Below are 23,113 nucleotides of genomic sequence, written 5' to 3' on the forward strand. Positions count from 1 at the left end.
TTGGCTGTATCGATTGATATTGCCAACGCTTTCAACACGATCCCCTGGAGCACGATCGTGGAGTCATTACGGTTTCACCGCGTCCCCACCGGTCTCCGTAATTTGATTGAGGATTATCTCTCAGGGCGGGCGGTGATCTTCCCCGAGCGGAGTGGGTGGGGACGAAAAACAGTGTCGCGTGGGGTTCCACAAGGGTCGGTACTGGGTCCACTCCTTTGGAATATAGGCTTTGACTGGGTCCTCCGCGGGGCTAACCTGCCTGGCGTCGAAGTGTTTTGCTACGCTGACGACATGCTGGTGACGGCTCGCGGAGACGACTACCGGTCAGCAGCCGTCCTGGTTGTGGCTGCAGTGGCAACTGTGGTAAGACGAATAAAGAGACTCGGCCTCGAGGTGGCCCTCCAAAAATCCGAAGCAGTGTGCTTCCACTCAGCTCGGAAAAGGCCACCTCAAGGCGCGAATCTCGTAGTCGGGGGTATCACCATTGCTGTCCAGCCGAAGCTCAAGTATTTGGGCCTCGTGCTGGACAGCAAATGGAGATTCGACCACCATTTTAAGGCGCTGGTTCCGAGGCTCATGGGGGCGGCAGGTGCGCTGACCCGTCTTCTTCCCAACGTCGGAGGATGCAGCGCCGGTACTCGGCGACTGTACCTTGGGGTGGTGCGTAGTATGGCCCTGTACGGTGCTCCCGTGTGGTCGCCCGCACTCTCCGCGAGAAACGCGGCTCTGCTGCATAGAGCTCAGCGGGCGCTTGCGGTGAGGGTCATCAGGGGGTACCGCACCATCTCTCAAGATGTGGCCTGCGCTCTCGCCGGATCCCTACCCTGGGACCTCGAGGCCGAAATCTTGGCTGCGGTATATCGGCGTAAGGCGCAGGCCTTGAGTCGGGGGCGGTCGCCCGGCCCGTCGGCTGTCGGTCGGTGGAGGCGTGCTGCGCGTCATGTAGCATACGCTAAGTGGAGAGAGCGATTGCTGAAAGAACTTGGCCAAACTTCGGCCACCCGCCGGCGCACCCTCGGGGCCCTGGTGCCCGTGCTGGAGGCATGGTCGGATCGGCGTCACGGCGTACTCTCCTTTCACCTTGCGCAGGTCCTCTCGGGACATGGCTGTTTCGGGAGGTACCTGTGGAAGGTCTGCAGGAGAGAGCCACACCCGGGCTGCCACCAGTGTGGGCACCCGGACGATGACGCGCAGCACGCGCTCGAAACGTGCCCGCGTTGGGAGCACTCGCGGCGAGATCTCGTCGCGGTGCTGGGGAGAAACCTCTCCCTGCGGGCTGTCGTCGCCCGCATGTTAGAGGATCAGGGCTCGTGGGAGGCCATGGCCAGATTTTGTGACCTGGTAATGGCGTCCCGTGAGGCTGAGGAGCGTGAAAGGGAGTGGGATCCCTCTTCAGCACCTCAGCGCAGAAGGCGGGATGGCCGGCGCGGGCGTGAAGCTCCCGCTCAGCCCCCGTAGGGACTATCAGGTGGCGGGTGCGGGGGCGCCCGGTACTCGACTGTCGGTCCGGTGGTGGGGCGGTGCAAGGTGGCTCCTGTGCGCCGCCCACGGTGTATCTCCCGAAATGACGTCCTTCGAGATTTTCCCGGAGATGAAATCCCGTCTTATCATCAGGACGGGTACCGGCGAAGGCAGAGTTTCGGCGCGCACTGCGGTACCGTATGTCTGGTGTAGCCGGTGTGGTGGAGCTCGATGGGGTTTAGTCGGTAGTCGTTCTGCGGGGCAAGTGCTTCGCGCGCCTTTTTCAAGGCGTAGTCTCTTGCGAGGAATTCGGGGAGGTGGAGGACCTTCTCGTCCCCCTCTTCCTCTCAGGAGGTGCCGGAGTCCGACATAACCCGGTTCGTTACCCCCCCGGACCGGGTATCCGTAAATGGATTCCACAGCGTTAAAAAAAAAAAAAAAAGGTACTGGTGGTCCCGCAGTAGTCGAAATTCGACTATAATTAATTGAAATGATAATTTTGAACATTATTATGGTTCTATTGTCAAAGACTTTACTTCTATAATCCCAGATTTCGTCAAGACTACACTATAGACAGATAATATTAAAAATAAATAATATTAATCTATTCTCAATTTGACCACAGACTTTAAGCAATAACAAAAGTTTGACAAGAAACAAAGAGTATTTATATGTGAGTGTGTGGGTGTGTCAAATACATGGTAGTGTGTGTAATGTTTTTTTTTATTGATTTAATGTCTTTTTTAAGCATAATTTTAAAAAATAACAACATTCGGCACTCCTTCTCTATATTCTCTATAAGTGTGGGAAATTTCATACTCCTCGCAATTTTCGTAATAAGGGATACAAAGTTTTTCCTTCACGTATTAATATATAGATAGATTTAAATTCTTCATTCACGTTACATGCAAAGTTATAAGCATAAATTATTTGATTAAAACGTCCAGTTACCAAACAGCGCGAGTTCTACTGAGGGTCATGGTAATAGGGTAGCTGCACGAAGTTTAACGCTTTTGAACGACATAATATAAACTATTCGAAATTTTCCCACACCATAAGTTTAATTTAACCGGTCTAACTTGTGAGTCGAACTACCGACTAAACTTTTTTAATAATTTAAAAAATAGTTATATATTAATGCAAATACTTTAATGTCGTAGCTTAAACAATTGCGTCACTTTATATGATCGCTTTCAACAAGAAAATCAATTGCTCGCCCAGGTTTTTACTCAACGAATCTATTTAGGAGATGCATAATTTAATAAAATTAAATTAAATAATATCTCGTGTGTGATCGTTAATGCTATTACAATATCTATATATTTTGTGGTCTGATCCTTATGTTTTGTAAATATTTAGATGACGGTGTAGCGTTTTCACCGAAAATCTAACAATTTGTTTAGTCTCTTCGACACTACTATTACTTGGGTCGTAAATAGATTCGATTTTGTGGTAAACATAATGATTGCGTAAAGGTTATTTTTTTAACGAAGTGTACCGCGTTATTGTTTCCACTAGGTTAGAACCACAATTGTGGCGGTCTAAGGAAAAGTTACCTAGACCACAATTTTTCATATTCGTGCTTATATATATATTGCAATTTATTTAAAACATTATAAATTTTCAAAGCAACACCGTTCGATATTGCGTACGAACAAATCGCGGTCTTCTATATTATAATGTTATTTTATGCACATCTATTTATTCTATATATTTATTATATATTTATTCTCTACATTAGATTCACCTCCTACTTTTAAAAATTTTTAGAATAATTCCGGCGCTGTCACTTTGGGAAATATTGTTCGCGGCAGTCCGTCGACACTAATTAAGTTCGCGACATTAACAATCGATTAACATTATTATGTAGCGTTTTGGAAAAAAAGAGCGTATTTTTCCGCCTTGAACAATGAAAACCTTCGTAGACAATAAAAACGAAGCCAACGTAGACTGGCTAAGGTAACATATATCACATTGAATTGTATTTGCAATCCAAAAAAATTGTTGAACTGTATGTGTTACAAAATCTGATTCTAGTCACACTTATGTTGATAAAATCTACTGCATGCGCATTTGAGAATGTAGATTTTAATCAATAATAATTGCGTATTAAGCACTGAAGATGCGTTCTACCGGCGTAGGGTGTTAAGTGGCAGAAGCATCATTAAGCATTGTTATTGTGTAAAAGTTACTTTTTTAATGAAGTGTAAAGCGTTATTGTTTCAACTAGATTAGAACCATAATTGTGACGGTCTGCGCAAAAGTGACCTAGTCCACAATTTTTCATATTCGTGCTTATATAAATATATTGCAATTTATTTAAAACATTATAAATTTTCAAAACAAAACCGGCCTATCCCTATTTTGACCCCTAGATAACAAGATGGCTTTGTGAACATTATTTTGCGCGTATTGTTTTTGCCTACAAAGCAGTGTAAAAGTAAATTCGAACCTCATTATCTCCATACTATAGTAAGATTAGACTACTTTTGCGCTGACGGCCTCAATTCTGCTTATTTTGTTGGATGAAGCCGTCATTTGTTCTGAATAGTGGGAGAGCCAAGGGAGGTCTCAACTTGCAGATGGATTGCGGCATTGTCGTTATGATATCTAAGGATTCAAGTATAGTTACCCGAGCCCATAGACACGTGTGATATACACGCTTCATTGCACACCAGATCAGCCGTGAGATCTTTCCCCTATCTACGTAATAAAAATGTATCATCATAGTGTGATACGTGATACGTGCGTGTTGTTTCAATGAATCATTTATCTATATATAAATGTCTATACTTAATAAAAATGAATTGCTGTTCGTTAGTCTCGCTAAAACTCTAGAACGTCTGGACCGATTTGGCTAATTTTGGTCTTGAATTATTTGTGGAAGTCCAGAGAAGGTTTAAAAGGTAGATAAATTTGAAAATGCTCGGAATTGAATAAAAATAACAATTTTGTTGTTATTTTGATGTGGCCTCCGTCCATGACGGATTCCTTTTGTTTGTTTTAAGTTTACATTATACAAAAGTTTAGGTCTTTTATTTATCGATTGAGGCACTACGAATTCTGCCGGGTCAGCTAGTTTTACTACAAATATAAGCAACCAACAGTTATTTGCGTTAGATTTTATTGAAAATCATTTCTTTCCCGGTCCACAGAGTTCAATGGAAGCCGTTTAAATAAAAACAATAAAGAATAGACCGATATTTGATTAAATTGATTAACAAAAATATATCGCACACAGAAGAACCGTAAATATTCGTTTCATTTTTATGTTTTCATAAAAGCTTTGTATTTCCGTCGCGTTGTCGACAATGCAATATTGAATTGGTTCGACAAGACCTAAAAAAAATTGATTAGGACCAACTTTTTTCTGTAGCTTGGCAAACGAATTCACGACCAATACGGTATTAAGTGCTGACAGAAGCCTATATACATACAGCCTATATGCATCATAATGAAATGTTTTTTTTATTTTATTGTTTAGATGGGTGGACGAGCTCATATGCCACCTGATGTTAAGTGGTTACCGGAGCCCATAGACATCTACAACGTACATGCGCCGTCCACCTTGTATATAAGTTCTAAGCACTCAGTATAGTTACTCACTATAGTTACTATTATCAAATACTCCAGTCAATTAAAAATATCATATTTAACTGCGTTTTTATGTAATTTAAATACGAAAACAAGATTTAAAGCCCTTAAGATCTCTCTAATAATAAATTAATATTTTAAGCAATATTACTATATCATGTAAGATATTATAGAATTATTCTTTTTTTTTATTTATTGCCTTTGTAGACAGACGAGCATACGGCCCACCTGATGGTGAGTGGTTACCGTCGCCCATGGACTTCAGCAATGCCAAGGGCAGAGCCAAGCCGCTGCCTACCGCAATTCTCTACTTTGAATGACATTGAAAGAAAAACTTGCATACACTGCCTATGTTTATAAGGCTAACAACCGTGTTTACACGTTCACATATTATACTCTTGTTAAAAACTCAAAATAGCCTAAGCTAAATCTTAACAGCCCGCGACCACGAGATTAATAAATATAATTTGGAAGTGTTTCGTGCTACTAGATAATATTTTTGTTTATTTCCGGTGCTGATAAAATCTCCATAAGACTGCTCCGTTGACTACGCATTATGCTAACTAAAAACCCAAACCCGCAAGCTTTATGAGTAAAAATCTTAGATCTAAATGTTAATTCAGCCTCGTTTGGAGGCCCAACACGTAGCGCCAACAATGGCCATGATTCTAAACAAATGAATACTCAAATAAGGGATCTCATTTCCATAAATTAAAGATATACAATCAACACCTTAAATGTTAGGTTTCATACACAATGGACTAATTTAAAATGGGTTCTTGTGTGGTCGAAATATATTTCATTCAAACTTTAATAGCTTCACATGCTTAACTGACTTGCTGGAGCTCACTGCTTGTCTTCTAGTTATATATTAGTTTATTTTATGCATAGACAGATGAATGAGCCCAGGGCCCACCCGATGATGAGTGAAACCTCATAGAAATCATAACGTGAATGCCCCTAACCACATTGAGATATAAGGCTAAGTTCTGTAGTATAAAGGGTCTTCTCTTTACAACGACAACGATAGAAACCAGCGGTAATACCTACCCTTCCGAGCTGACAAATTGCCTTATGGGTTCTACGATAAGATATACCCGGATTTACATATTGACGTTGTTGAAGCATAGTTCGAACAAAGTATTAGTCGAAAATCGTGAATGAGTATTAACAAGATTACGACCTCTTGCTGACTGAATGTTCATATTTAGACGCTACAAGGTTTTTTTTAGGAAGATTACTTGATGAGCAATGTTAACACGTTGAACGCCACATGTAAATCTTACTGAACCGTTTGGACCACCATCCCCAGTGGAGGGCGGAAGTCGATTTACTCCTGACAAAAAAAAAAAGAACCGTTTGGGCCATGAGGATCACCCGTGAGCCGCGTGAGGGTTCTAACTTTTTTTTTCCTACCTATGCTGATAGCCTTGAGAGGCTATTTCAGCTTCTCCTTAGCGTATAGGTGAGCTCACGGGGCTCAAACCGGGAGTGTTGCTAATACTAGCCCTAGCAAGAGCAGTGCTTCGCAGAATCTACCACCAGATCGGAAACGCGATCCACTGAGAAGATCAAAAATCAAACCCGCTAAATTATAATTTGCGTAATTAATGGTGGTAGGACCTCTTGTGAGTCCGCACGGGTAGGTACTACCGCCCTGCCTATTTCTGACGTGAAGCAGTAACGCGTTTCTATTTGAAGGGTGGAGCAGCTGTTGTAACTATACCGAGACCTTAGAACTTATATCTCTAGATGGATGGCGCATTTACGTTGTAGATGTCTATGGGCTCAATTAAACACTTAACACCAGGTGGGCTGTGAGCTCGTCACCTACTAAGCAATAAAAAAATAAAAAATAAAATGCTGCCACTCATATTGAGAAATGCGATCGATGTCTCAATTGTATTGAATATTGGCTCCCTACTTATCGAACACGCGCATCTATTTTGCGATAGAAATAGGCAGGATGATAACGAAACACGCGCCGGCTTATATTGTGGTACGGCCACAAGCAAATACGCGTATCAACTATCAGCGTATATTGAATTAACTAAACAAAAACATCATATGAGAATATTTTAGTCCAGAAAAAAATACAATATCCATGCTTTTGAAGTTAAAAATCAACTAAGGTCAATTAAAGCTCAAGATACGGTCAATAACGGTCAATTTACCTATGTAAAGCTCACCCTCTTTAAAAACGGTTAGCTGGTAGATATCTCAATTGTTGAGTTAAGCTCGCCATTTTATAACTTTTCACAATTATTATATTTTATTAACTGTGTGTACAATAAAGAATAATAAAAATAAAACCACTTTTACTGTTTATATCTCGCGTTTTTTTTTTAATTGTTAAACAGGCAGCGGCTTGGCTCGGTAGGCAGCGGTTTGGCTCTGCCCCTGGCATTGCTAAAATCCATGGGCGACTGTAACACTCACCATCGGGTGAGCCGTATGCTCGTCTGCCTACAAAGGCAATAAAAAAACCTCTAAAAGTAGTTTGAATTTTGTTTACGATTCGCGAAAACCAAAGAAGGTTTATTTTATGATTTTTATGTAAAAATTAAGAGGTAAAACATTATTGATCATCTCTTTGATGTAGGATTTACTGGCGATGGTATATTATATCACGAGACCCGAAATCTATGCCCAATTGAAAACGGAACCTTTGTTACAAATATTTCGTACTTGATGGTTTTTTTTTATTGCTAGATGGGTGGACGAGCTCACAGCCCACCTGGTGTTAAGTGGTTACTGGAGCCCATAGACATTTACGACGTAAATGCACCACCCACCTTGAGATATAAGTTCTAAGGTCTCAAATATAGTTACAACGGCTGCCCCACCCTTCAAACCGAAACGCATTACTGCTTCACGGCAGAAATAGGCAGGGTGGTGGTAACCACCCGCGCGGACTCACAAGAGGTCCTATCACCAGTAATGATGGTAGGACCTGTGAGATGATGTCTGTGTGTGTGTGTTTCTTGCACCCATCCATACAGATCCATACAGTACATAGGCTTGAGATCATTGAACTTCAAATGATTACAAAAAAACAAAAATTGTTCGAATTCTTGAATTTTTTTTGTTTTTATAACCCAACAAGAAATACGTTAATATATGTACGTAAATTTACTATTGCTCTTTAGACTTAAAAAAAAATCTTCTTTCAAGGCTGCCAACATTAGCTAGTAACATAACGGCTCGACAATGCGGGAACAGAATACAGAGCCAGCCCTACCGAGAAAAAAATTCTAATGCTGATTGTATCATTATTCAGCACACGTGCCCGTTTATCACCACAAGGCCGTGAATCGAGCTTTTACTTAGAAAGCTGCAATTTACTTTTATAGCTTTTTAAGTGGATGCACGAATCTGTGGTTTAACGTGAAACACGTTAACTTGGTTCGTAATTTTAAAACACGTGTAAAATGAGATTACGTGAGATAGTTTTGTGCTTTTAAATTTATGACACATTTAATGTTCTGGATGGTTATTTCATATTTAGTTGAAGTAGTTGAAGTCGTCGTGTCCTAAAGAATAAGACTCCAGTGCATTCGTATCTAGCGATGCAACGGTGTTCGAATCCCGTAGGCGGGTACCAATTTTTCTAATGAAATACGTACCTGACAAATGTTCACGATTGACTTCCACGGTTAAGGAATAACATCGTGTAATAAAAATCAAACTCGCAAAATTATAATTTGCGTAATTACTGGTGGTAGGGCGTCTTGTGAGTCCGCACGGGTAGTTACCACCACCGTGCCTATTTCTGCCGTGCAACCGTTTTACTGTTAAAACTGAGACCTTAGAACACTCATATCTCAAGTTAAGTGGCGACATTTACGTTGTGGATGTCTATGGGCTCCAGTAACTACATAACGACAGGTGGGCCGTGAGCTTGTCCACATAAATAAGAAAATAAACTTGAGTTGAAGAATGCGTCATGTTCAATGCTTCCCACATTAAAGGGGAACCGTTATCTCAATACAACTGAGACTTCGAGCTCATGCCTCAAGGTTGGTCTCGCTCACGCTGTAATATAGGCCCTGACAACAATGACTGCTCCACTGCCTAAATAGCTACGATCGAGATACTTACACGTTGGTGCCCTACGCTATCGCTGTCTCATTGTTGCTCCAAAACATAGAATTCACAAAAGATAACGTATAAACGTTTCAATCCGAATAATCTTTGGATGGATCAGTTTTGTTCACATTTACGTTATCAAAACCATCCGCTGTTGTTTTAGCGTTTCCGACGCAAAATCGACACTGAAGTAATTCCTTCAATATCACTTTGTCAGCTATTCACATACCGAGCAACTAAATTTTCTTTTTGCCTTCGTCGTATATAAACATTTTTCTGTGTGTGTGTGTTTTTTTTCTCGGTCTTTACGATAAACCTACCTAAAAGCCTATAGGGAAAATCGTGTTCCCCGTCCGCGCTCGGATAAAATCAGCCTTTTCATACAAGAAAAAAGCTTGCGTAATAAATACGTTGTGAACGTCTTATTTTGAATTCTTGAATTTGAGCACTTTTTTTAAAGAAAGCTGCTCTCTTCAGTCCCTCTCGTTTTGAAGGATAACCGTCGCTCAAGGACAACGGCAATGCTACATGCACAGCTAACTCGCTGAGGACTCTCAGAGTACGTGTGAAGGAAGACGTACGTAATATAGCGCGCACAAATTCATTCCAAAGTTATATAACACGCAAAAACGTTATACCGAAATGCACAATGTGATAAAATCATCTGATTCTGATAGTATGTACGAATTCTGAACCGACAGCGGGAATTGTAATGGTAAAGGATCCTAATTATAGCAGTCTTATTGTTCCTTTCTCAATCTTAGATAATTTTTACGATTTAATGTTGCGTTTTATTTATTGCCATTACATTATTTCCAACCGCCAGTCGTCCGTGACAATGAAAATTGTAAAGTATGCGAAACATCAGAAATGATATTTAAATCGTATAAATATATCTAAGTAGATATGTCCACAGCCCGCAAAAAAACATTACTTTTTTTATAATAATAATAACTGAGAACAACGCATGGTCACATCCCGGCCCCGAATTAGGGTTCCCTGTACATACATATAAATATACATATACATATAGATATTATAACTAGTCAGGTCATAAGTATTGTCACACAGTAAAAACTTTTCTTTTAGAATGCTGGCCACAAAAAAGTTTATTGAATTCGAATTTCGAATTGTTCATGAAAATAAAAATGTATACTTTTAGAATTTTACTCATTTTTAAATATGGAGTGGACGCTTAAAGAAGACCGTGTTGCAGTTATTGCGTTGCATCGTTGCGGTTACGCGCCAATTCAAATTTTTAACATACTGAAAATTTTGAATATAACCAAAAGATTCGTTTATCGTACCATCAAACGATACAATGAAGACTCTAGTGTAGATGACAGGTCAAGAAGTGGTTGCCCTCGGTCTGTTAGGACTCCAGCAGTGATAAAAGCTGTGAAGGCGCGAATTCAAAGAAATCCCAAACGTAAGTAGAAACTGTTGCCCCTTCAGATGGGGTTAAGCAGAACCACGGTGAAAAGGGTATTAAATGAAGACTTAGGGCTTCGGGCATATCGAAGAAAAACAGGACATCGTTTGAATGCTCGTCTAATGGACCTGAGACTGAAGAGATGCCGCGCTTTGTTGAAGCGGTACGCGGGAAAAAAAATATCGGGAAATTCTTTTTTCGGATGAAAAAATTTTTACCTTAGAAGAGAGCTACAACAAACAAAATGATAAGGTGTACGCACACAATAGTGAAGAAGCGAGCAACCGTATTCCGCGTGTCCAACGAGGTCATTTTCCATCCTCGCTCATGGTATGGTTGGGAGTTTCTTATTGGGGCTTAACAGAGGTACATTTTTGTGAGAAAGGTGTAAAAACGAATGCAGTTGTGTATCAAAATACAGTCCTGACGAACTTTGTGGAACCTGTTTCTCATACCATGTTCAATAACAGGCACTGGGTATTCCAACAAGATTCGGCGCCAGCTCATAGAGCGAAGAGCACACGAGACTGGCTGGCGGCGCGTGAAATCGACTTCATCCGGCACGAAGACTGGCCCTCCTCCAGTCCAGATTTGAATCCGTTAGATTACAAGATATGGCAACACTTGGAGGAAAAGGCGTGCTCAAAGCCTCATCCCAATTTGGAGTCACTCAAGACATTCTTGATTAAGGCAGCCGCCGATATTGACATGGACCTCGTTCGTGCTGCGATAGACGACTGGCCGCGCAGATTGAAGGCCTGTATTCAAAATCACGGAGGTCATTTGGAATAAACTTTAGTGTCATAAGAATCTATGTTTTGTTAAGTTCATTTTGGTATATGAATGGTTACATAATGAATAAACTTGTTTCAATTATTTTACATTAAACATGTGACAGAATTTATGACCTGACTAGGTATATATATAATAAGTTTAAATATATAGATAATAAGCTGCCAAAAAAAGAGCAAATCAACCTGTTCATCACACGAATGTTTGCCCGATGTCGGAATTGAACCCACGACTCTCGGCGCTAACTAGTGCTCACCGAGTAAAAAAAGAATTATTTTGATTGACTATAAATAATTAAGTGGAACGCTAAAACAAAAACATTACATGTTAATGCTTTAACTTTGCTCCGATGTATCTTATCAAAAACAGAAGGAATTGCGCCTAAAGTATTCGTTAAGAAATTAACTAAGTTAGGTAGCTCTCGTCTAGTTTTTGAAAGACCGGATGATCTGATTAAAAATAAAGTAGGTGGGCTTACAAAACTTGCATTTTACCTTAGTACAGTTTATTAAAATTTTATGGAACTAAATTTTAAACATTTAGATAGAAAGACGATTTATTTTAACCGACTTCAGGTAGGAGAAAGTTCTTCTCTCTCCTTGTGTCATATTCCTCACTGCTGAGGGGCGTGGCAACCCTTTTGTATAACCTTCGCAAGCACGATCTTTCTCCATCTATTCTTGGCGGTGTGGAGGGTGTTGTGAAATATGGAATCAAGAGCGATGCGGATCTGGTCGGACCAACGTATTAGGGTGTTCTTAGGAAGCAAGGAAGTTCTTAATGCGTATTAAATGGTCGTACCTTTACTGGTTATGTTATCAATTATGAGCCATGAACATGTAACACTTTGCAGCTATTTTCGATCGCGAAACGGTCCTATGGCACAGTTTGATGTCTAAGATAACTGCTATTCCAATCCTTCAATTTTAAGAACGGAAATCACAATGTGGAGTTTTAGATTGGGTTGCCACTAAGTGCTAGTTGAAATTTTTTTTGTATGATATATGAACGAGTTCATAGCCCATCTTATGATAAGTGATTCCCGAAGCCCATTGACGGCCACCTTGCCACATGAATTACACGATTTATAGTATGACAGCTGCCCACTCTTAAATAGAAACGCATTACTGCTTCACGGCAGAAATAGGCAGGGCGCTGATATAAATAAAAATTTACCCGCGGAAAGGACCTGTTACACACGTACCTAGTTCTTGAACCAACTCAAAATAAATTCGAACGGACTCATTTACAAATCTCATAATAAACGAACGTGTACACAAATCTAAGAAAAATAACAAACAACGATTTCCTTTGCTATTGAAATTTCACCACAAAACAACAAAGGCAAAGACGAATTTAATACGACCATTTCAAATCTCCGACGTTTCGCGTCACAAACAGGAATCACGTTTTTTAATTTACTCATGTTACAATAATTTTGTCCAGGGATAAATATTAACGAGTACTTAATGAGCAAATTTCTAATAAAACGTAACGTAAGCTTACATATTTCCGTATTGTGTGTGTTTTAAAAATGCCATAACTAATAATTAATAAAGTAATAGTTAAAACTACTGTTACAGTTTAATCACGCATTATTTATTTATATTATTTTTTTATTTAATATATTTTGTACACACAGCTGTTAGAAGAAACACTACAATAAGGATACAGAGCACAAGGGCACTACTTATTTCATGTTGAAATCTCTTCCAGTAGATTCTACTATTATTTCATTTCTAGCTGCGAATACAGTTTTCGTTGTCACGGACGACGCGAAAACCGAAGTTAATACTACATATAATGTTACAATTTTCCCTTGTAGTCATACTTTGATCTACGAAAAAATCACGATAAGACTTATTCAATCTTACCTTATTATCTTTTTGCCAGGAACAAACGCCTCTCTTCTCTGATACCCGACACTTGAGTAAGGCGTCCTCCCCTGGATTCACCTCCGTATACGATGGCATCTCGACAAACCTCTGAACGGCATCTGTAGAAAAGATTTTTTTCTTTATTAGCTACAGCTGGAAGAATGGGGCGGTTTACGTGCAATCTTCAAAATTGCTTGCACGTCATGCTGCGATCGTGAGCCGACGACTTCACGATACGTCTTTTATGGTGCCTTCAACAAATTGCAAATTCAATTTAGTCATGTTGATCTAGCATATGCGGTTTGCTGAGATACTATCAGCACTATAGATCGAAGATAAATATATTTAACACGTTTCTGCAGAAGGACATTTTTTTTCTACCTAAGCTAGTAGGTAACCTTAGAGCAGTGGTTCCCATGCTTATTGAGTCTACTGCCCACTTTGAGAATAAATTATTTTTCAGCGCTCCTATCTACCGCTCCTACCGCTCTTTTTCAACTAGGTACTTAAAAACCACTGCAGCGTGAGCTCAGTCGGTATCTAAGAGTCCTTCTAGATGAAATTATAAATCGCCTCCCAAGCCTCTATACAACGCCTCAATTTTTTTTCTGGGTCTCTTACCGCCCCACTTTAGGCCTGCAGCGCCCACAAGGGGGTGTTATCGCCCACTTTGGGAAAGGCTGCCTTAGAGGGTTATGCCAGCGTAACCTGACGAGTAGGTGAGCTCACGGGGCTCTAACCTGAGGAGGGAAGAGCCAATTCCGCATCGTAAGTATCGAAAAATACATAAACTACGACGGTAACCACTCATCATCAGGTGGGCCGTATGCTCGTCTGCCTACAAGGGCATAAAAAAGAAAACATATTTTTCTAAATTATCTCGGCGTAGACTGCCCGTAGCAGAACAAAAATTACATCTACGCCACAACGATCAATTCTCAGTTTTATTTCAGAAAGAAACGAAAAGATTATCGCGCTTCAACAGCGCCTGACCATAAGCCGATCTCAAAGGAAGATGAGATTTTTATTGGCCCGTAAACGGTTTTCGAAACGAGTTTATAAAACCCTTCCGCCGTTACATCAAAGAGATTAATTGCTCGCATACAGATGATATACAATCAAAGGAATCGTTTGGGCGTGTACATATGTAGCGATGTGTGAATTCCAATACCTACCCACACTTACCTGTTGACCTATTTACCGATTCAAATTAGAGATATGAGACCGCAAACGTGTAAGGAGATAATTATTGTTATTAATTCATAAATAAGTTCTATTTTGAACCTTTTGCTTTGAAAACAACAACACGTCACAATAAAAACTATTCGCGACCGAAACTATTACTGGTGGTAGGACCTCTTGTGAGTCCGCGCGGGTAGCACCCCACCCATTTCTGCCGCAAAGCAATAATGCATTTCGGTTTGAAGGGTGGGGCAGCCGTTGTAACTATACTTGAGACCTTTATATCTCATGGTGGGTGGCGTATTTACGTCGTAAATGTCTATGGGCTGCAGTAACCAATAAACACCAGGTGGGCTGTGAGCTCGTCCACCCATCTAAGCAATAAAAAAAAGCGACGAAAATCGTAAAATTAATTAAACACACCAAATCTGAAACCGTAAAATCGTTTATGGCATATTTTAATTATTTCGCCACAACTCTGAATGTTATAATATTAAAAGCACATAAATGAAAGGCTTACTCGGCATTTTGTTTTTTCGTCTGCGCTTTCTCTTCCTAATTAGCATTAACTCATTACTATGTTTAACGTTGTGTTAAGATCTGATACGACACTAGAAAATATTTGCAGTGCCAAGTTTCTATCGAGGAATATTGCACCTAGTATCATCGATATCATTTGTTCTCAAATAAATAAAGGGTATGTAAAAACCTTAGTCGTCCGTCATCACGAATACAGTTTTTAAAAGTATTTGAAACAACGGTTTTTTTTAATTGCCTTTGTAGGCAGACGAGCATACGGCCCACCTGATAGTAAGTGGTCACCGTCGCTCGTGGACGTCAGCAATGCCAGGGGCAGAGCCAAGCCGCTGCCTACCATTAAGTGAGTAAGTAAGTAAGGAAATACTATCATGTCAAAAATAAATGCGAGATAAAACCTTAAAATCAAAAATAAATGCGAGATAAAACCTTAGCTTTGATTATGACTGCGACTCGGATAAACCGAAGAAAACACTAAATAAAGAGCGTTAAGAGAACTTGCCTAAATTTGAAAATTGAACGAACAACATTATTAGCACAATCTGAGCATAGATATATCGTATTGCTAAATTTATATTTAGATAAACTGCACTCGATACTGAATACCGCTGACAATAAACAAATAATTAATAACATATTGCACTAATTAGTTGGAGAAGCTCGCCGTCCAAATAGTTTGGTGGGTATCATCACACAACCCACTGAGTTCTCTACGGATATTCTCAGTGAGTGGCGATTCCGATCCGGTGGTAGATTCAGCAAAGTACTGCGCTTGTAAATGCTAGAAACTACTTTTAAGCTGAGCAACGCGAGCTGGTCCACTAACCAATAAATGTGAAGCTAGAATAACTCATCTAGGCTATTAGCAGTATGGTGTTGTTTATTCATGCCCTATTACCGAAAATAAATTACAAAAAATCTAATAGGTATATTGCAGATCGATGGAGATTTCAGCCATTCTTCGAAAAGCCTATTTCCCATATTCCACTTAGGAGTAGCGCAGACCAAGCATGAATCTAAGTACTTCCAACTTTTCACACAGCAGATAATCATCTTGTATAATACAAATATTTGCTTAACGACCAAAACGATTACAAACATACCTTGAACCTGCACAACCATATTCAATTATCCAAATAATGGCCACGGGAAAGAAACGAAATAGCAATAAGCAGAATCAAAACACGAACACCGTCCATTTCTCAAACTAAACAACACATAGTCTCGACTCGAAAACTAATTCTCGATGCCTCGCTCGTGCATATAAAAAACTTCCAAGTGTGAGCAGGATACAAGCTGTAATGAAGATGCCCTCAAAGATACGACCCACAGACAATGACAACTCCATCAATCATCTGACAACAAAGGTGGACCATAGACAAACGCCAGAGGCAGTTGTTTGGTATTATTTTGTGTTTTAAAATATAAGTCTTTATGTATTTTTATAAATGTAGGTAATGCTTGCGGTTTAAATAGTTATGAAAATAATTTGTTTTTTATAAATAAATAAAAATTGGTTTGGTGAGTGCAATATTCTTGTCCAGTGTTAATTACTTACAAACGCCCATAGATATCAACGTGAATACCGTCACCCACCTTGAGGCATGAGGTTTAATATCTATTTTTAGATGGAAATAGGCAGGTCGATGATACCTACGCATGGAGCTTCACAATATTGCGTACCACAAAAAAATTAAGGTGTAAAGTGAAAATTGAATCTATTAGTAAAAATGACTAATCAGAATCCAGTTCATCTAGTTGTGCTACACATTACACACTGATTCCCCTGAAGATCCCAAGGGCCAAAGTATCCTGAAATTGTTTGTCCAGCGTCACAAAAATTAAAACTACTTTCCTATCCTTCTTGTATTCAGTGCTATCCTTAGTTTTCGCTATCTAATCTTTAGTAGCCTAAGGGACTATTCCTACTGCGCATGGACGGGTGATGCTAGCCCTAGCAAGAACAGTGCTTCGCTGAATCTACCACTGGATCGTATCTTTAATATATTCTTTACTAACTTAACATATTTCCACTACTGATTTTGACCGCATTCGTAACACCCATGGAGCGTAGACGGGATTGAGGCGATAATACAATAGCGCAATATTTTTCACCTACCTTTCTGCCAATAACTTCGAGTAGCTATTTTGGCTTCGCCTCAACTGGTGATCGAGCTCACCCTTAAAGAGTTTGCTAACGTCTGCCCTAACAAGGGCAGTGCTTCACTGAGTCTACCACCGGATCGGAATCACGATCCACTGAGTAGATCCGGCGAGAAACTGAGTGGACTGGACATCAGTACGCTTAGTGTGAGTTTTTTAACGTTCTCGATAGCGTAAAAGTTAGCTTAAATTTGTTTGCAGTTGGAACAGCGCCCCTAGCGGTCAGCAAACGTCCCAACTGCATACAAATTTGAGTTCACTTGTACGCTATCGGGAACGTTAAATAACTCGCACTAAGCACACAGATACCATTATAATAACACTAAAATACTCGAATCTCCATCTAGTTTTTTTTATTTATTTTTTATTGCCCCTGTAGGCAGACGAGCGCACGGCCCACCTGACGGTGAGTGGTTACCGTCGCCCATGGACTTCAGCAATGCCAGGGGCAGAGCCAAGCCGCTGACTACCGCTAATGCCTTTACTTTCAGTTTATCTTTAGTTTCAGTACTTCAGATTACTAATGCCTTTGCTTTCACAAGTTTTAGACTTTTGTTCAAATACTAACTCCCTTGATTTTCTGCAAAATTAATCCAGCGAATACTGTAAAATACTAAATACGTCTGATTAAAAAAGCAAAACAAAAAAAAACGTAATTCTAATTTATTTCAAAAATAAGAAGAGAGATTACTTTTTGCTTGGCAGCCCTGCACCGTTTAAGCTTCATTCGCCGTGGGAACGCGTCGGAGTAGGTATATTGAACGATTTCGTCGATCATTATTCGTTTTTCTTTACTTTACGGTTGCCATTCTGTGAACGGCGCTAACGTAATGTTCCCTTTTAGGTTTTCACACGACGCGACGATGTTTCATAGTTAATGGCATTAGTAATGTTAGGTCCGATGTGGCAATATTATTATTATTGCACGAATACGGTAGATACCGGCTGTATTGATCATGGTCTTATTCATGACTTTGAGCTGGTATACCAAGATCATGACGCGGTATCTATACTTCTATACTAATATTATAAAGAGGAAAGATTTGTTTGTTTGTTTGTTTCGAATAGGCTCCGAAACTACTGGACCGATTTGAAAAATTATTTTTCCATTAGAAGCCGACATTGTCCCTGATGAACATAGGCTACTTTTTTTATTTTATTTTTTTTGTTTCATGTGTGTTTTAATGTTTCCGAAGCGAAGCGAGGGCGGGTCGCTAGTAATATTATAAAGAGGAAAGATTTGTATGTTGTTTGTATTGAATAGGCTCCGAAACTACTGAACCGATTTGAAAAATTCTTTCACTATTTGGAAGCTACACTATCTCCGAGTGACATAGGCTATATTCTATTTTTTTTTAATTAAGTTTCCTTACTAAAACTCCAATAATGTAACCCAAGGTGTAAAAAAATTACCTAACATATTCTTTACATCGCGTGCACTGCGGAAACTATTGATGTAGAATAAAATAATGTACTAAGACTTTGTAGAACACATCATTATTTACAAAAATATCGCGACAGCATATGTTTACCTATTATAGTTATGCCACAATAACTGTTCTTTTATTTAAAAAAAAACTACGTCACAGGAAAGCTCTGACTCAATAAATTCAATGGCTTTTGTTTTGTATGAATGACCTTTTACGAAAATTAGAAAAATAATGAAAAAGGGCATTTAAATGAAAATAAAAGTTCATTAAAATAATCATATTCAATCTATCTTTATAATTTTGATGTGTGTGTATTATAATTTTTAATTTTTGTTAAAGACCCGAGCGAAGCCGGAGCGGGCCGCTAGTAGAAAATAAGAAGAGACTGGTCTCCCCAGAAAGCCTTTACCGTATCTCTATCTCCTGATAAATTCCCTTAGCTCGTCCTTAGTGGTAATGAGTAAGTCTCTTTTTGCCCCTCGTACCTAATTTTGCTGCACTATCACCAGTCAACCCGCATAGGGTACCGTAACCCTATCTATTTCTGAAGGCAAGCACCTACCACTTTGAAGGCTATCCTACCCGTGTTATTATTGATTGAATATGATTTATAAAGTTGTCGTGGCCTAAAGGATGAGACGTCTGGTGCATTCGGATCTAGCGATGCACCGGTGATCGAATCCCTCCGAATAATATTTCTAATGAAATACGTACTTAAGATATGTTTACGATTGACTTCCACAGTGAAGGAATAACATCGTGTAATAAAAACCAAACCTGCAAAATTATAATTTGCCTAATTACTGGTGGTAGGACCTCTTGTGAGTCCGCACGGGTAGGTACCACCACCCTGCCTATTTCTGCCGTGAAACAGTAATGCGTTTCGGCTTGAAGGGTGGAGCAGCCGTCGTAACTATACTGAGACCTTAGAACTTTTATCTCAAGGTGAGTGGCGGCATTTACGTTATAGATGTCTATGGGCTCCGGTAACCACTTAACACCAGGTGGGCCGTGAGTTCGTCCACCCATCTAAGCAATAAGAAATAAAAATAACTATTTTGTGATGACCATGGACTACATTCGCTGTTTGACTTTTTTCTGGACGGCACGCAATGTACCGATGGCTAACACACATAGCATAACCCCTCGTAATTACTAGCAGTAGGTAAACAAATATACCTACTAGGCAAATATTAATGCATAATGATATAGTAAATATATACTAATTTTAGTAAACATTCTGGTAAACACAAATGTTTCTCAGCGAAGAAATGGTATATGATAGAAGAGTATGGAAGGAGAAAACATGTTGCGCCGACCCCAGGTGACTGGGAGAAGGGCAGGATAACGAATGATGATGAAATGTTTCTCATGTTCTCTTTTACGACTTCGTTTACGGGTCACGATTATCTTAGAAAAACAAACAGACGCATTTTAAGTATCAATTAGTGAGACTAAAAACAAAACGCTAATCAGTATATAGATACCGTTTATAAGTATGTTTCACTGCTTACAAGATATGCTTAGTGCAAGGTAGATTAACTTATCTTAAGAATGGTATTGTCTTCGCAGTTATGGTTTATCGGAATCTGTACGTACGGGAGACGACGGCTCTCCTTACTGAAATACAATATTAATCTTAGCCTAAGTTCAGATGTATAAATTCATGTAATATTATACTGGATTTGTTAAATATTGGTAGAATAAGGATTTGAATTGTATTTTCAAGTTATTGTAAAGTTGTCAAATTGTTTGTTAGTCGTAGAAATAATTTAAAATACTTTTAAATTTTGATATCGCTATTATAATATTATTTTCACTGTATCATTTTCAACGCTTCGAATATTTTATAGTTTTCTTGGTACGTAACTCAAAAGCTTGTTTATCCATCTAGAGCACAGCAATAAATTTAATTTAAAAACTAATGTACACAATCTAATGGCAAAATGAACTGAAAATTAAAATAAGCTTTTTATCCTATTGATGTTGGTCAGGATTATAAGTTGAGTTAAAGTAAAAATGCATTTTTATTGTCATGAACCTTTGATACATATCCAAGTCGCCTGGCTGGACAATTTTGGGAAATTGGATTCCCTTTAACCAGAACAAAGAGACTGATATGCATACTTATATACTTTTATAAGTATACATACCTAACACCCAGACAAAGAGCAAACAAAGTTGTTCATCACACGAACGCTTGCCCGATGTGAGAATCGAACCCACGAACCTCGGCTCAGCAGTCAGGGACTGTAAATACTGTATCACCAAGTCAATAAAGTAGATAAATATAAATACAGATCAATCTAACGTCCTAAAACAACAACAAACCATAACAAACGATGAATGTTTACAAAATAAATAAAAACTTGTAGAATAATCTAGCGCTAGACAAACTATACGAATCGGATTTATGAAACAAAAAATTCATACGTATACAGCGGATAGCGAAAAAGGAAATATGAAAAATGCAGATGCATTCGATTCGTAACTCAGGCGTGTACCGTAGAGATGTGCAGCGTCGAACAAGTAACATCTATATATATAAAAGAAAGTCGTGTTAGTTACACTATTTATAACTCAAGAATGGCTGAACTGATTTGGCTGAAAATTGGTGAGGAGGTAGCTTAGAACCAGGAGAAGGACATAGGCTTTACTTTTTATCACGTTCCCGTGGGACGTGACATAAAACGTGATATAACAAAACGCAACTGATATGGAATAACAAAACGCAACTGACAGCTAAACGTAATATATTCTATGGTTAATTATCGTAGAATTTTAAAGTTGACGTGTTTAAAGCAAACAGTGTGGCGGAACAAAGTTCGCCGGGTCTGCTAGTATATAGATAAAAGTAACGGGTAACAAAAAAGGATGGTTTAAGATTTTACTGGTGATATTTTTGCTACTGGTATTGTAGGCGTGATCGTCGATGACATGACACCACCGTCCCGTCTATTCCTGTCGCGAAGCCGTCATATGCTTCTATTTGCAGAACGAAAGAGTTATTGTATAGTAAATTAAAATTTCGAACTCATCTCTAAAGCCTTGTTCGAACTAGGCGAGTATTTTAGTCGAGTACCGAGTAATTTAGTGGCTAAATTACTCGCTACTCGCCCGAAAAAATAGAACAAAATGGATTGACTTGACTAAATTATTTACTAACCTACTCGACTAGAGTTTTTGGTGCTCAGACACATTTAGCTACTAAATATAGTTGGTACTCGACTAAAATACTCGCCTAGTCCGAACAAGGCTTTAGCATGTGAAGCGATAACCGAGCTGGGATGTCATTACCCTCAATAAAGCACACAACAATTTATGAGCCATAAGTGATCTTTAGTGAAATCTGTTGATAAAATTGTATTATTTCATTGCACTAGAACCTACCTACACGTGTATGCTTCCAAAGTGAACAATTATGATTCGTCTTCTTGCCTCTATCAAAAATCATATTGGTTTCATACCCGATCTAGTGGATCGAATGGTAAACAGTCGACGTCGCCCTAAACACGTCATTGCGAATTCTCCCGATACATTGACGGTGCTTTTAGGTACCTCAAGCACCGGTCACCGTCCTCGCCGAAACCGTCGCTTGCGACGAAGGGCTCGACGAGTAAATTAACCCATAGACACAGCCCATTGTGTTTCTCGCCGGATCTTCTCAATGGGTAGCGTTTCCAATCCGGTGGTAGATTCTGCGAAGCACTGCACTTGCTAGGGCCACCTACGAGTACACGTCAAGGAGAAGCTGAAATAGCCTCTCAAGGCTATCAGCATGAAAAAAAATATTGGTCTACCACATACATTCATTTGTTTTACATTGACACGACAGACCCCTAGAGAAACTGCCAACAATGCTTGCCAACAAATTTCTTGGGTTGTCACTCTGCTACTACAACGTAGAAATGATAGTATAAGACTGATTGTGGTATTGTCTGTCGTTATTTTATTGTTTCAGAAAGGTTTAGGTCTTGAGCTGGCAACCATAAATTTCGTAAACAGCAAAATGCGCTAATACAACATCGCTAAGATGAAACTATAATTACATACTATTTTTCTGTATCGAAAATGAACGAATCTACTACTAATCTAAATCTACTTTTTTCTAATGCAGTGATGGATGAACAAGCTTGCGGGCCTCTGGTTAACGAAGTCCATAGGTATAACAAAACAAAACACCCATCTTGAGAGATCAAAATCTCAATTTTATCGTATGATAAAAGAGATGGAAATATTTGAAAATCACGACTGATTCACAGCAGAAATAGGAAGGATGTTAATACCATGTTTTAATTATTACATAGTTACAAACATTCTAAAAGGAGTCTGAAACTAAAAAAATATATTTTTATGCTTGGTTAAAATAATTGTGTGTGTTTTGTTTTCCAACAAACTCCCAGCCCTGTACTAGTATGAAAATATAATGTTTTATTCAACAGGGCATGTTCGGAAACAATATACCTGACCGGTTTTATTGGTGGGGAGTTTTGTAAAATGAAATATGTTAATTTTATTACGATAGGTAACGAACGCACTCGAATTCATTTCGATTT

The 23,113-nt window shown here is 39.3% G+C and overlaps 1 protein-coding gene across 4 annotated transcripts in view; it reads right to left on the minus strand.

The window, feature by feature from the left end:
- LOC114242972 (kin of IRRE-like protein 1) overlaps window positions 1–23,113 on the minus strand; it is a 93,572-nt gene that overhangs the window by 46,041 nt on the left and 24,418 nt on the right. For all 4 annotated transcript variants that reach the window (XM_089729563.1, XM_089729562.1, XM_089729565.1 and 1 more), the window contains exon 2: window positions 13,243–13,364. In XM_089729563.1, coding sequence (XP_089585689.1) covers window positions 13,243–13,364 — 122 coding nt within the window. The remainder of the gene's footprint in view (window positions 1–13,242; window positions 13,365–23,113) is intronic.

The sequence above is a fragment of the Bombyx mandarina genome, chromosome 08 (genome assembly GCF_030267445.1).
Source record: "Bombyx mandarina strain Sakado chromosome 08, ASM3026744v2".
Classification (NCBI taxonomy): domain Eukaryota; kingdom Metazoa; phylum Arthropoda; class Insecta; order Lepidoptera; family Bombycidae; genus Bombyx; species Bombyx mandarina.